This window comes from Rattus rattus, chromosome 3, assembly GCF_011064425.1.
Source record: "Rattus rattus isolate New Zealand chromosome 3, Rrattus_CSIRO_v1, whole genome shotgun sequence".
In the NCBI taxonomy this organism is placed as follows: domain Eukaryota; kingdom Metazoa; phylum Chordata; class Mammalia; order Rodentia; family Muridae; genus Rattus; species Rattus rattus.
The window spans coordinates 121,189,137-121,204,829 of NC_046156.1; the positions used below are offsets into that span (position 1 = coordinate 121,189,137).

Genomic DNA, 15,693 nt, shown 5'->3' on the forward strand with positions numbered 1-15,693 from the left:
ATTCCTGAGGCTGAGAGTTTGGAATTCCCAAAGTCACATAAGACCTTGATATTAAATCTTTTGGCCACCAATTTTGCTTGCTTAATCGCAAATTTCATGCTTTCTTCTAGAAGCTCCAACTTTGTATATAGAAAAGATATCTGTAATTTTCTTCTGGTATTTGGTATGAAAACATGAACTGGTTTCTTTCTAAGCAGTTCCATTGCACTGGGCAGGTAATTTTCTCAGAATTCGCCAAGTATATTGTTTGTTTAAACAATGAAAACAGCTTTTGCAAGGAGTTAGTTCTAATGTTATATACTCAACAATTCTAAATTTCTTTTTAAATTTGCTACTGTTGGGAAAAACAGAAAGCCATAAGGGCCAATTCATGGTGCCCATAAAGATATCTGGTATGAGTTAGCTAAAACCCAGCTGGCATCAGGCACATTGGGACTAGGAAGCAGTACAAAATGGCTAACAACTGATATTTGGGAAACCATAAAATAGTGATGTCCTCTGTTATATAACTACTTTTTATGAAGTGTCACTTTTATGTGCTTCTGTATAAATATGGTCTTATGGTCAGAGGGCTGAGACTTTGCCTTTGCATTTGCCAGCCTATTTGTTAGTAGACCTGTGTGCCTATCACCATGTGACCTGTGTGCCCCCTCCTCCACCCCAAACCCCCTGCATGTGCTTGCTGGCAGCTGCCAGCATAGCAGCCCTCTCGTGGAGTAAATAAAGTGTGTCTTACCTGTCAGTGAGTTCTCAAATGAGTTCAACCTCCCAGCTTCTCATGACTCCCCTCCTCCTGGCATCAGAGCAATGAACCTAACAGATGACCACATTGTTATGTTCCAGGCATGGGCTGAAATGTTTTCTGCTACTAAGGGAGGCAAAGAGGAGACTGGGTCCCAACCCTAATGTGACCCTGGATCTGGGTGACTAAAGGGAAGGACTTTTATTGGGATAATTAATAAAGCAATACAATTATGGGTCTTTGAACAATATTCTGTTTGAAAGGAATTATATTTGTGACACCTCCCCACTGTCACGGTAGGTCAGTCATTGGCAGTACTGGTCCACTGTCTCTAGTTTTGTACAAGGTCACAGCCAGAGCTGTCTCTGAGTTCTGGGACCTAATTCCTTGTATCCTTCTTGTTTTTCCTTTCTCACTCTCTCATTTTCTTATTTCTTCTGTCTATTCTCTTTTCTGCCTTCCTTCCATCTTTCCCTCCTGTCAACACTTCAAACTTTGTGCTCTCCCCCTCTCTCTTCCTGCCTTTCCCTCCCTCGTCTCCTCTTCCCCTTTTTCTGGTTCCAGTCCTTCAAGAACATCTGGGATTTCTTTGTTTTTAATCTTCTCTTTGATTCTTTTGATTAAAATTTTACTTCCTACAAGAGAAGACAGCACCAAAAGAACACTGGAAACAGATAAGTCTGTCTTTACTCTGCAAAGAGAATGGAAGTTCTTATGCTCGTATGCTCTGCTCATCCAGGGAAGAGGTCTTCTTGCAAGATATTGCAGTATATCTATGCTTGACAGTGACGGATGATCAGGGCCATCACTGACAACCAGGATAAGAACATCCCAAAGCCTGACTTCATGTTTTTCATATTATCTTTTCATATTAACTTGGTGGCGGGGGTGGGGATGAGTTTACCTTAAAATTCCCCTCACAGATTAAAGACTACTTGGAGTTCTTTGTACTGGGCCTTATTAAGTCCTGCTCTCATAGGAAGTAGCTTGGTTCTATAAGAACTACATTAATTTCTTCAGAAGGTTGGCAATTTAAAGGTAAATGGCCCCTATAATCCCATATATTTGAATCCTTGGTCCCTAGTTGGTGAACAGTTTGGGAAGGATTAGGAGGTGTGGTCTTGTTAGAGAAGTGTGTCACTGGAGGTAGGCTTTGAGGTTCTAAAAGATTCGTGATTTCCAGTGTGAGCTTCCTCCTTCTGCTTATGATTGTAGACGATTAAGATGAGGGCTCTCAGATGTTTCTTGCTCTGCCAACATGGACTTTAACCCACTGGAACCCTAAGCCAAATTAAATGCTTTCTTTTGTAAGTTTCTTTGGTCATGATGTTTGGTCACAACAATAGAAAGGTAACCAAGGTGATACTTCCATTTATCTCATTCCTTCACATTCACTCTCCCTCCCCTAAAGTATCACCTCTTATACTGACAAGGAGGACCAAGGCACATGAGCTTCTGGGAATACATTCAAACCGCATCCAGAGCAAAACAACATGTGACTTAGTGGAGTCTTGGTAGCCTCTGACCTCATCTTCTACTGTCTCTGTCATTGCTCACCCAGTTCTTGGCATGAGACCTGTCTTGAAGATGCACACTGTCCTCAGAGCCTTAGCATATGCTGTTCCCTTTGATGGAATGTGTTCTCTTTTGGAACCATCATAACGTTTCATTCCTCAACTGCTGCAGGTGTCAACACACACACACACACACACACACACACACACACACACACACGAATATGCATAAGCACACATGCCTTGACCACTCTGCTGTCCCTGACTTCCTTTCTTCTCATTTTTAATTTTCCTTAATGTTTATTTCCATTTGGCACTCTATAAAACTGTTCTTTAAATCTGTGCATTTTCTATTTTCTGTGTGAGGACATAGCTCAGGGGAACAGGTTCTGCCTATGCTGTTCATTGTTTTAATCTCAGGACCTAGAAAATGACCACTCACTGTTAGACTCAAAATAGTTATCAACTGAACAAAGATGGGTGACTTTAAACATCTTAATATTCTGAGTTGCTTGCCAATGCTATGCTCAGCTGGGCCTGCTTTGAGGTCCTGATACATAGTGTGCTGGTTCTGTAGATGTTGTATTGGGGAGTAGATTTTTATATTCCCAAATCCAGAAGAACAGGTGTCAGGCAAGATGCCATGAAAACTGGAAATGTTATAGCAGTCTTCTTTCCTGGGTAGACAATAACCTCATTTCTTCAGGGAGATGGGCAATATCAAATTTCTGTCTATTAGAATCCCTGACTTCCTGCACCCATGAGTAAGAGCATCAGGAATGGCGCCACTCCAAGTGGCATGAACTTTCATGAGGAACAGTGGGGTAAGCAGAAGAGGTATGAGGTGTAATTATGAGGTGGTGCTGATGAGCTCCGAGAAACTGGCTGCCACCTGCCCTATTGGAGGCTTTGATCAGGGGCTAGTATTCAGGACACTGGCATTTTCAACAGGCTTGTCAAAAATTCCAGGAGTCATTAGTGCTATTATTGACTCTGTATGACGTCTCCCAAGGAAAGCTGTGCTAGAAGAAAAGCCAGAAGTACCTTCTGCCATTAGAGTAATCTTCCATTTAGATGTATGGACTCAGAAATTGAATGTCTCACAGCAATGAAACAATGAAGGAATATGCTAGGGTATCCCATACCTTGGGAAGCAAATCTAAGAAACTGAAGATGGACTGGAAGTTAGGCAGCTTGTGGACAAGTCTCGGCTCTGCCTGCAAAATTCTACGTGACCCCGAGAAGTAACCTAACTTCTCTAGAATTCATATCGTCTTTCAGCAGATACAAGTGTGTTACTTCATAATACGTGGTTTAGGTATCCTTAAAAACAGTTTCCTTGGGTAATATTCAGTGTTACTTGGTGAACTTGAGGTTTTATTCAATTTTTTAACATTTACTTTATTTTACGTGCATGAATGTTTTGCCTGCATGTATGCATGTGCACCTTTGATTAGCTGGTGTGGTGCCCTTGAAAGTCAGAAGAGGGCTTTGGGTTCTCTCAAACTGATGTCATGAGTCACCACATGGGCCTCTGCAAGAACAAGTGTTCTTAACCACTGAACCATCTCTCCATCCCCTTTGCAATATTTTTTAACAGATGCACAGAATAAAGCACAGAGATGTTAAGGGAGTTGCCCAAGGACACACTGCATCTAGACAGACCTACGACTGAATATACCCCAGGCACTGTCTGGATCCAGAGTCTGTGTTCCTTGTCGCTACTTTATGCCTCCTTTACTCTGTTCTTAGACACTTGCATTCAGACATTTTAAGAAGCTGTGAATTTTTATTCTGAATTGTTATAATAGCTGGTGGGAGTCATGTACTCTAAATGTTATAGAAATGGCACCTGGTTTGCTGGGCAATCTCACAGATATCATTTATTTAAGCAAATATTCTTATTAAGGCATACTATCCAAATCGCAAGTATATGCGTTAACGAACCATCACAAAGTTGATACTCTCGTGTTATCAACACCCAGGTTAACAAATAGAATGCTCATTAAGTCCCAGTACTGCATATATTCTACCCTGTCCCTGCTTCCTAGTGATGGTGTTATCCTGATTTCTAGCACTGCGGCTTAATTTTTCCTCTCATTGTAATCTCTGTGTAAATGTAGTCATTCAACATGAAGGCTTTGTGTCTGGCTCTATTTTGTTCGGCATCATGCTCGTGACATGTGCACAGGTTTAATTCTTTTGGTTTCATTGTTGTACAGCCATTCGCTGTATGTATTTAACACAGGCATATTGCTCTTCAGTTTTTCAGTTGGTGGACCTTTGGATTGTCTTCTCTTTTGAACTGTTGTGAACCATACTGGTATGATTTTTTTTTTTTTGAGATTTACACTTGCTATATTGGCCAGGCTAACTTCATACTCACAATTCCCCTTCTCCATTTCCTTAGTGCTTGGGTTAAAAGCATTTGGGGATGAGTTCATTTCTGTAGTAGAATTGTAGCATGTGACGTGCCCTACAGTAGTAATTGCTACATATCTGTCCAAAGGATTATTGTATGCATGTGCTTCTATTTCCAGGATGAGAATTCTAGTTGCTTTATATCTCTGCTCCCACATGATATTACTGTGGCCAAAGTTGTGCTCTCTGAAGAGGAGGGGGGGGGAGTCAGATTAATGTGAGCTGCAGGTTCTCTTCTGTGGCCACAGGTGGCTAGAAGCCAAGTTCAGGGTCACCAGATTGGGAAGTAACAGCAGTGGACTTAACCAGCTTCCAGCTTCTAAAGCTTCAGGAGAGAATTCTCTTCTTGAAAGTGTTACAGGCCTGTAAGACAGCCAGTTTTTGATGACATAACTCGTGTGTGATTTATTCCTTGTGGACAGGGTTATATATAAATTTTAGGGTGGGGTTGGGGTCTAAAAGCAGATGCTTTCTATTGGCTTGGTCTGAGATGTTGGGGACATCTCATCTACATATGGAGGGGCTTTGGGTACTGCCTGCTCTCCATGGGGTGATTTGGTCACATGTTCCAGGAGAGGAACCTGGTTGAGAGTAGATAAAACTCCTACCATTCTCAGGTATAAGAGTAGCAGGGTTTCTGAATCCACTCGACCTTACCAAGTTTTTGTCTGGTGACACAGTTCCACTTGCCCCACAGATTAGATGACATTTACACAGGCGGTACTGTTATAAGAGAAGTTAAGGAAGCGCCTGGGGACACTTGAGGTGTTAAAGCAGTACAATGATTCATTTTCTCCAGTGCTTATAATCTGTGTAGCTGTGGAAATAACACTTAGAGAACAATTAGTAAGAAATATTGTACAGTAAGTACGAATCTGAGTGGTATAGGTTGAGTGGATTAGTGTGAGATTATTAAAGGAGGTATGACGTAGTACAGGGCTTTAATGACAAGCTACAGTTGGAAGTAGAGAGGAAGGGGGAGAGAGATTCAGAGCTGGTGAACGACAAGACTAAGAGGCATAGAGATGGCAGGAAGTAACATTATTGCTGAATTCTGGTTGACTCCCTGCAGGACTTTCCAGTTGTCTCATGCAGGGCTTGCTTCCTTTATGAGGGTGAGGACCGAGACCTTTTTATTCATTTGAGCATGCCCATATCTACCATGGTGCCTAGCATAGAACCAGTGTTTGATAAATATACTTAAATGCATCCAATCCCATTAATATCCCTATGAACTTAATAGGATAGAATCAAAGTAGTGGTTAGAGACAATTAGATGAGCAAGTCGATGTTCTCAGGAAGAGTTCTTCAGGAAGTTGGTCAATTGTAATTAAAGGGATATAATAGAGAATTTGGTCAATTTAGGCTTGATGTGGCACATGGGAAAGTACAAGATATCCTTGAGAGTTCATAAATAGAGGGAGGTGAAGAGATGAAGACAGTGTTGCAAAATTCAAGAGTGACTGAATGGGAATGGATGCAGTGAGAACCTAGCAAAGATGATGTTGAAATGATGCAGCCACTCATTTGCTTGCTCAACAAACACCTACTGGAACCATAATAGATATCTGAGGTCAAATTCTAGGGTCAAGAAGGAGAGTAAAATGCTCACATTGTACATCTTGCCACCAAAGACTCTATACACTGATAGACTCTACATGGCAAGCACACCCATAATCAGAACCCAGGAGAAAAGCAGAAACATCTGAGGACTGTGGGACTATAAGGAGATTAGATCTGTTGGGCAGGAAGGACCTCAAAGTGTCAAAGGGTTTAAGCAGTACTTCTGACATCTCCGACATCATCACACCCATGCTCTGTCCTCTTTAATACTGTGCTACCTGGAGTGCTCTTGTTTATTTCTTGTTCTACTGTTGTTTGACTCTTCCTTCCCTTACTACACTGTAAGCCCCAAGGTGAAGAGTTCTTTTTTGCCCTTGTTTCAGTTATAAGCCTAACACCACACCTAGTATCTTGTACTACAATAGGTTTTTTTAAAATTTGTTTTTAATAATGTTCAGTCACTGGACCTCCTGTAGTTGGAGATAAAGACAGTTGTAACTACATAATGTGAGTGCTGGGATTTGAATTTGGGTCCCCTAAAAGAGAAAAAAGTGCTCTTAACCAGGGAGTCCTCTTTCTAACCCTGCACTCTGTATTTTAAAGAAATAAATAACCCTATTAAGAAATGGGATACAGAGCTAAACAAGGAATTCACAGCTGAGAAACATCAAATGGCTGAGAAGCACCTAAAGAAATGTTCAACATCCTCAATCATCAGGGAAATGCAAATCAAAACACCTGGGAGATTCTACCTCACACCAGTCAGAATGGCTAAGATCAAAAACTCAGGAGACAGCAGATACTGGCGAGGATGTGAAGAAAGAGGAACACTGCTCCATTGTTGGTGGGATTGCAAACTGGTACAACTAGAAATCAGTCTGGAGGATCCTCAGAAAATTGAACATTCTACTACCTGAGGACCCAGCTATACCTCTCCTGGGCATAAACCCAAAAGATGCTCCAACATAAAATAAGGACACATGCTCTACTATGTTCATAGCAGCCTTATTTTAATAGCCAGAAGCTGGAAAGAACCCAGATACCCTTCAACAGAGGAATGGATACAGAAAATGTGGTACATCTACACAATGGAGTACTACTCAGCTATCAAAAACAATGACGTCATGAAATTCATAGGCAAATGGATGGAAGTAGAAAATATCATCCTGAGTGAGGTAACCCAATCACAGAAAAACACACGTGGTATGCACTCATTGATAAGTGGATATTAGAGGAAATGCTCAAATTACCCAAGATGCACAGACCACATGAAACTCAAGAAGGATGACCAAATGCAAATGCTTCACTCCTTCTTTAAAAGGGGAACAAGAATACCCTTGGCAGGGAATAGGGAGGCAAAGTTTAGAACAGAGGCAGAAGGAACACCCATTCAGAGCCTGCCCCACATATGGCCCATTAGCCACCCAATTAGATAAGATGGATGAAGCAAAGAAGTGCAGGCCAACAGGAACTAGATGTAGATCTCTCCTGAGAGACACAGCCAGAATACAGCAAATACATAGGCGAATGCCAGCAGCAGTTCACTGAACTGAGAACGGGACCCCCGTTGAAGGAATCTTAGAAAGGAATGGAAGAGCTTGAAGGGGCTCAAGACCCCATATGAACAACAATGCCAACCAACCAAAGCTTCCAGGGACTAAGCCACTACCCAAAGACTACACATGGACTGACCCTGGGCTCCAACCTCATAGGTAGCAATGAATAGCTTAGTAAGAGCACCAGTGGAAGGGGAAGCCCTTGGTCCTGCCAAGACTGAACCCCCCGTGAATGTGATTGTTGGGGGGAGGGCGGTAGTGGGGGGGACGATGGGGAGGGGATCACCCATATAGAAGGGGAGGGAGAGGGGTTAGGGGCAATGTTGGCCCGGAAACCGGGAAAGGGAATAACAATCGAAATGTAAATAAGAAATACTCAAGTTAATAAAGATTAAAAAAAAAAAAGGAACAAAAATATCCAAAGGAGGGGATAGGGGGCAAAGTTTAGAGCAGAAACTGAAGGAATGGTCATTCAGAGCCTGCCCTGCATGTGGCCCATACATATACAGCCACCAAAACTAGATAAGATGGATGAAGCTAAGAAGTGCAGACTGACAGGAACTGGATGTAGATCTTTCCTGAGAGACACAGGCAGAGCATGTCAAATACAGAGGTGAATGCCAGCAGCAAACCACTGAACTGAGAACCGGACCCCGTTGGAGGAATTAGAGAAAGGCTTAAAAGAGCTGAAGGGGCTTGCAATCCCATAAGAACAACAATGCCAACCAGCCAGAGCTTCCAGGTACTAAACTACCACCCAAAGACTAAACATAGACTGACCCTAGGTTTCAACTCCATAGGTAGCAATGAATAGCCTAGTAAGAGCACCAGTGGAAGGGGAAGCCCTGGTCCTGCCAAGGCTGGACCCCCAGTGTAGGGGATTGTTGGGGGGGGGCGGTAATGGGGGTGGGTGGGGAGGGGACCAAGAAAAAGAAATAAACATTTTAGAACAAGTAAAGTGTAAATGGGGTTAGATCCCATAGAATAGACTGCATTTAGACATTTGGTAAAATGGAAGGGAGAGACACAAGTTTAGATAGGTGAGGTCTTATATGCAAAGAACAGATGATCTCTCTGGAAGATAGATTTGCAGAAAAAAAACTTATTAAAAGATACTCTGGTGGGTTAGAAAGAAGGAATTAAAAAGAAAATAGGCAAATGATGATTTCAGTATTCGTGTCTTTGAAATCTGACAGAATGGGGATTGGGGGAATGACAGAAGGAAGGAAATGGAGAGGACAACTAGAGAGTACAGGGCAATGGCTAGCAAGTCTCAGAAGTGACAACTGTGAGCATTTGAGGGAGTCAGGTCTGAACAAGACAGACTCAAAGTATTGATGCAGAAGAGATGCTAATAACATAAATGAAACAGGGAGTAGAGGAGCAAGCTAAGAAAAAGAAGGGCCCACAGTCTTGGAGACGGAAGGTGACAGATTCACAAGGGGCATGGAGAAAGAGCATAAAGAGAACATTTGTGGATAAGTGATTGTCAGTTCTTGGTGCTACAATGTCCAAAGCCATGGAAGTTTTAGGTATTCAGATGTGTCAGCTGGAAGTGCAAGATAATACATGTATAAATAAACACAACACTTATATATATATTTCTTGGCATGGTACCCAAAACAATAAAGAGGAGTACGTTTGTGTGTATATTACAATGTATATAATCTTTTCTTATTGTCTAAATAAAACTTCCTCATAATGTCTGAGTTTTTTGTCATTTCACAGCATGTAGAAAACACTAATTAGCCATTTCACAATGATAAGCATTTAGGGTACATCTGCACATGGCGATTTTTAATATGCTACAGGGTAGAGTATCTTTGTAGAAAGTTATCACTCTATAACCCCAGTTATTCCTTTGTGCTGCTACCTGGGAAAATGTTTAAATACATGGTCCATGTCATTGCAATTGCTTTCCTAGAGAGAGCACTAACTTAACTCTCACTCAACTTGATAGTTTTTGTTTTCCCACGCTTTCAACCTTAATCCTAGGGTATTAAAAGCAAATAAGAAAATTACTTTTACTAAATCGATAAATTAAAAGGGAAAGCAGGAAACTGATTCACGAGTTAAAAGTACTAGCCGTTCTGTTCCCAGCACCTTTAGTGTGTGGCTCACAACCGCTTGTAAGTCCAGTTCCAGGCTATCAGTGTCCTCTTCTGGTCACCCTCACACATATAACAGACAGACACAGATATAAAAAATTTATACATAAAAACTTTTTTAAAAAAAATAATAAAATTATTTTAATGTGCTTTTCCATGAAGATTCATCTGTGTGAGTCAACTTTCAGTTATTGTAACAGATGACTTGTGGAAAAGGCCTCTTTAGGCTCATAACTTTCAAAGCATCAGTACATGACCAGATGGCACTTTGCTTCTGGACCTGTGCATGTCAATACATCATGGCAAGCACTTACATCAGGGCCAAGTGCACATGTTAGACAAACTGAAAGGCAAAGAAAGGGGAGACCAGAGTCCCATATCTCCTTAAAAGTGGTCTTTCAGGCACATATGATCTCCCATCAGGCCCTATCTCTTAAAGCTTCCATTACTTCCTAATATCACAGGCCAGGTACCAAGCTTTTACTATGTGGCACTTAGAGGGACATTCCAGATCTAAACCGCAGCAACACGGACACTGGCCATCAGTATAGTATCTCATAAATTTATTTTGACAAATAAATTGATAAGCTTATGCTCTTGTGTGTTCATCTCTGTTTGCGGGGAGAGGGGGTGTAGTCCTGTCATCTGCTTCTTTAAGATTGTTTTTATCAGGTAGGGGCATTCTTTATATTTGAAGGTGGAGTGTGAAGAACTGGGAGCTGGGAGTTAGCTCAGTCGTTACAGTGCTTGCCATTCAAACACAGGGACTGGAGCTCAGGTCCCCAGTGCCCATGTGTAAAGCCAGAGCTGGTGGCTTACCTTTAATCCAGTAACTAAGGAACAAAGATAGGAGGATCCCTGGGGACTGCTGGCCAGACAGTGTAGCTGAACTGATGAATTCCAGGCTCAGTCAGAGACCTTGACCTCCCAAAATAAGGAGGTCAATTAAAGAACACATCCTGTCTCTATCTGGATCCCATGTGCATATAAACACCATCACCTCCCTCCTCTCCAAAAGCAAAGGAAAAACAAAAACAAAAACAAAAAAAACCAAAAAACAAAGAACCTAGAAAGAGCCAAAAGTGGAGAGAAGGGGAAAAGGCAAATTCTTGAATTTTAAGTTTTCTAAAATATACTTATTCTAAGAGACACAAATTAAATTGAAAAAATAATATTGAGGCAGAATGCCAAGAGAAGGGGGTCTCAGAAAATATAACGCTCCCTGGGCCATTGCTAAGATCAAGTGCATCATTCTCTAATTATAGTATTCAGAAGAAAACAAAAAGCAAAACCCAGAAGTAACTGATTGTGTTTGTTTCTGTTCAGTGTCTCCAAGGTAAGATGGAGAAGGGAAGAAGAAATGAACCAACAAAAGAAATTGATCTTCAGGTTATTTAATTGTCAACTTTAATCCAAAGTCCCCATCAAGCCAAATAGATTAACATTCAGTAGACTCACTGGGCTCTGAACCCTCTGCCTCTAGTGATTTTGTTTTCACTCCCTGCTGTGGCTTCCCCTTCTTCACCGGGCTCCATAGCTCCCCCTGGGCCTCTTTTGGTCCTTGAGCTCAGACCATCACTCCTCTCTCTCTTCTTCCTCTTCCTCTGGGAGCTGTCCATCTTCTTGGATTGACAGCACTACCGCCTCCTGTTCTCTGTTGCTCTCGCCTGGTACTCCCTGCTTCTGGGAATCTGGGTTGTTAATGTGACTTTCTTGCTTAGCATCTCCATGGTGCTCTACCTGACTCTGTGACTCCCCTGGTACACGTGTCTCAGCTGTCTCTGAGCTGCTCTTACCTACCTCTGGAGCCAGGCTGTTGGGAGTTTCACAAAAGCCCTCATCGCTCTGTGTAGGTGATAACTCAGGGTCTTCTCCCTCACTGTGGTCCTCCTTCCTAACTGACTCGTCATGAGTCTTGGCAGCTCTATGCTTTTTCCCTTGAGATTGCTCCTCAAGCGGTGCCAGCTCTTGGGACCTTTCTCTTGTTTCTGGTGTCTCTTCAACTGCCGGGCTGGTTTTGTTGATTGCAAACGTATCTACTGTGTCTTCCTCACTGTGTCTTGCCTCTTTTTCGGAGATAGATTCTTCCTTGACTTCAGGGAGATTCTGATTTCCTTCTCCAGAGCTTGGATCTAGCGCAGCAGCGCCCCTTTCCGCATCATTTTCCCTCTGTGATCCTGGGAATTCTTGACACTTCTCGTCCGGTGTTTCAGCTTCTGGTGCTAGAGATCTGGTTTTTCTTTCATGTTCTTCACATTCCTCCTCCCACTCACCTCTACTAGATGTTTCTGAAACATTTCTGCTCCGGCTTTGGACAGACAGGTCCCTTGTTTCATGTTCTCTTTCTTGAATTGGCAAACTGTGGCTCCCAGATGCACTAGCATCGGCTTTGGGCTCCTCTAAATGCGTGGTTTCAGGTGGCATTCTGCCAGCATCCTTTCTAGTTCCTTGAGTCTCAGATAGTCTCATATCATCGGTAGGCTCAAGAACTTCCTGTGTCTGAGATGATTTCCCGGTAGCAGCTACTACTGGCAAGTCAGTGTGCGCTGACCCGGCGACTTTGTCTTCTTTTTGCAGGATTGGATCTTGTGTTGCAGAAGCGCGCTCCTCATAGTCAGTTGGCCTCTGAATCACATAGTCACTTATCTTGGTGTCACTTTGCCTCCTGGATGTTTTATTCCCTTGTCTTGGGATCTCCTGTGTTAGGCCAGCACTCTGTTTGGATACTTCTACTGCTGTATTTCTCTGATATTGGACTACATCATATTCTGCTGCTGGAACAGTTTGTGCGACTTCCTGAGCATCTTCTTTTGGCTGGTGTTTCTCAGGGTCATTTGGCTCAGACACATTTCTTGGCAGGCCGTGGGTCTTAACATCTTCCCATGGGCTCACCATAGGCTCATCACCTGCCTCACCTTCTTCCTTGCAGGGCTGACCTGTTAATGACATTTCTGGTGAAAATATGAGCCTTTCCTGAGTTGGCCCATCCCCTACTACCCGCTGAGTGCTTCCAGTGATTGCTCCCAAATCCACAGCATCCGTCTTCTCTGATTTAGACATCAGTCTTGGTTCTGAATTTAGTAAAGATATGTCAAAATAAGGCGGGTTCAATAGGCTGAAGATTGCAAGGAGAAATTCTTCAAAACTGATGGTGCCATCTCTGTCAAAATCCAGAAGGTTCAACTTTCTTTCCACAGCATGAAAGACATGTGGCTGCATGCAAACACAAAGAAAACTAAGTTTATTCCCAGGGTGTCATGTGTTCTGACTATCTTCATGTCTCCTGAGAACCTTAAGAACAAATTTTTTAACCTTACTTCTTTTAACAGTGAAATAGGCTTAACCAGTGAGAACCCATCAATTCTGGGTCTATTTTTTTTTTATCTCAGCACTAAGCCTAGTATTAGCAATTACATCACATGTGTGCTGACTTAGAGGCATAATGGGGTTGTGACTTTGTGCAGAGGTCTGCCTCGATGAAGCAACAGTTGCATAATGGAAACCTCCCTTTCTTTGTATGACTGACTAAGCAATTGCATAGAAGGCAGCTGAGACAAAAAAAAGAACCTGTTCAAAGGTCAGTGAAAGGCAGAGAACTGGTTCACCAAGTGCAAACCGCAAGCCCACAGATAGTTCTTGTGCTCATTCTGCTTGGGTTACAAAGTGGCAAATGGGGGAAGAGTGAGCTCCTCACCTGAAGAAAGTCCCCAATTTCTTCCTCAAGGAGCTGTCTCAGCTCTCTGTGGGTCAGCCTTGCTTCCTTGTTGCCATCCTCACTGGCATACTTGTGGAATATCTCAATGACACAGAAGATACCTCTCAGGAGCCTGGACATCTTTATCAAGTCAGAAGGGGCTGCAAGAAAGAACAGGGGCTGGTAGAAGAACAGGGGCTGGTAGGTGTTAGAACAGGCACTTCATTCTGTGCTGTGATAAACAGCAACACTCATGTGTTGTGTGGGAACACTTTATGTCAAGAACAGAGAAAAAAAAAGAAAGAAAAGAATTCAAGCCTAAGTATTAACACACACAAATGAAGCCAGCAGAGGGGCATGGGGAAGTTAAACTTCTCGATCCCCCTGAGAAGGTCAATCTTCTTTGTTCTCATCTTCGCTCAGTCTAGCTTATCTGCTAAGAAACAGCATGTAACTATCAAGTTAATAAAGATTTTGGAAGGAACAGAGGTCATGTTCAGAAAACCAACCCTTGTGTAAGACATTTTGACCAAATGACATTGTTTCAGAGAGCTCAGTGATAAAAGTTCTAACCCTACCTCATCAGTCAGCATTTAAATTAATCTACTATTTACATCTTAATACAAATCTGAGCCCCATGCCTTATTAAGTAGAATTTATGTTATAGACCTTATATTCTTTGAAAGACTGCATCTTGGAGGGCAGACCTTCCAGAGTAACATTCTGAGAAGGGGTTGGCTTCTCTCTGAGCCACCAGCACAGTCTCCATACGTCTCATGCATAAGCAAAGCAGCAGCAGCAGAGCCCAGGCTCGCTCGCTGAGAGTGACTTACCTGGTCCAGGAGCGAGAGCAAGTGGAATGTGGGGCAGTGTGGGGCAGCGGGCTGTGAGCCACGCAGGCACCTGGACCTTTTTATTGAGTCTCTAATTGCTTAGTTAGAAGGAGACACCCTCTGGGTGTAATGATATGATTCATCACCATCCAACCCAGTCCCCCTCCTTCTCTGCCTTCAGCATTCCCTGTGATGATTCTTCCTTTAGGTAGCTTCAGTTAAGCCTTATCAGATTCACTAAAAAGAAGAGGGAAGATCTCTTTTCATGTACTGATTTTTGTAGTTTTTAATTTTGAAGTATTTCCAGGGCTTCAGAGTGACAAAGAGACTTGTTTTCTTATAGCCTTTCTGTTCTTAACCTGAGGACATAATTATATTTCTGCTTGACAAATCACAGGACTGGCAGAGACCTCTGAAGTCATCTGATTCCTCCCTCTGCCTGCAGTCTGGCCTCTGTTTGACCTATCCTTGAGGAAGGGGTGTCAATCAAGTATTTAAAATGAAGCCCTGCTTAATCATGGGACAAGGTTGAAGACACTGGTTGATTCAGCTGTTTTCATGTTCTGCTTTCCTTGGGGGCCAAGTTAGAAAAAAGTAATCTAGTTCCATCCATTTGCCTAAGAATTTCATGAAGTCAATAGAGAATATCATTCTGAGTGAGCTAACCCAATCACAAAAGAACACACATGATATGCACTCACTGATAAGTGGATATTAGCCCAAAAGCTCAGAATACCCAAGATAAAATTCACAGACTACATGAAGTTCAAGAAGAAGGAAGACCAAAGTGTGGATGTTTCAGTCCTTCTTAGAAAGGGGAACAAAATACTTATAGGAGGAAATACTAAGACAAAATATGGAGACTGAAGGAAAGGCCATCCAGGGACTGACCAACCTGGGGATCCATTCAATATATAGTCACTAAACCCAGACACTATTGCAGATGCCAAGAAATGCATGCTGACAGGAGCCTGATTAAGTTGTCACCTGAGAGACTCTGCCAGAGTCTGAAAAATACAGAGGCAGATGTTCACAGCTATCCATTGGATTAAGAACAGAGGAGTTAAAAGACTGAAGAAGCTGAAGGTGTTTGCAACCCCATTGGAAGAACAACAATATCAACCAACCAGACACCCCAGAGCTCCCAGGGACTAACCCACCAACCAAAGAGTATACATGGTGTCACCCATGGCTCCAGCTTCATATATAGCAGAGGATGGCCTTGTCAGGCATCAATGGAAGGAAAGGCCCTGTGAAGGCTA

At 42.5% G+C, this 15,693-nt stretch overlaps 1 protein-coding gene across 1 annotated transcript; it reads right to left on the minus strand.

The window, feature by feature from the left end:
• Window positions 1–11,358: 11,358 nt before the first annotated feature.
• Window positions 11,359–13,739, minus strand: Tchhl1 (trichohyalin like 1). The gene is given in 3 exon segments (XM_032896996.1): window positions 11,359–11,482; window positions 11,484–13,117; window positions 13,599–13,739. Coding segments are annotated over 3 exon segments (1,899 nt in total).
• Between the last annotated feature and the right edge of the window lie 1,954 nt (window positions 13,740–15,693).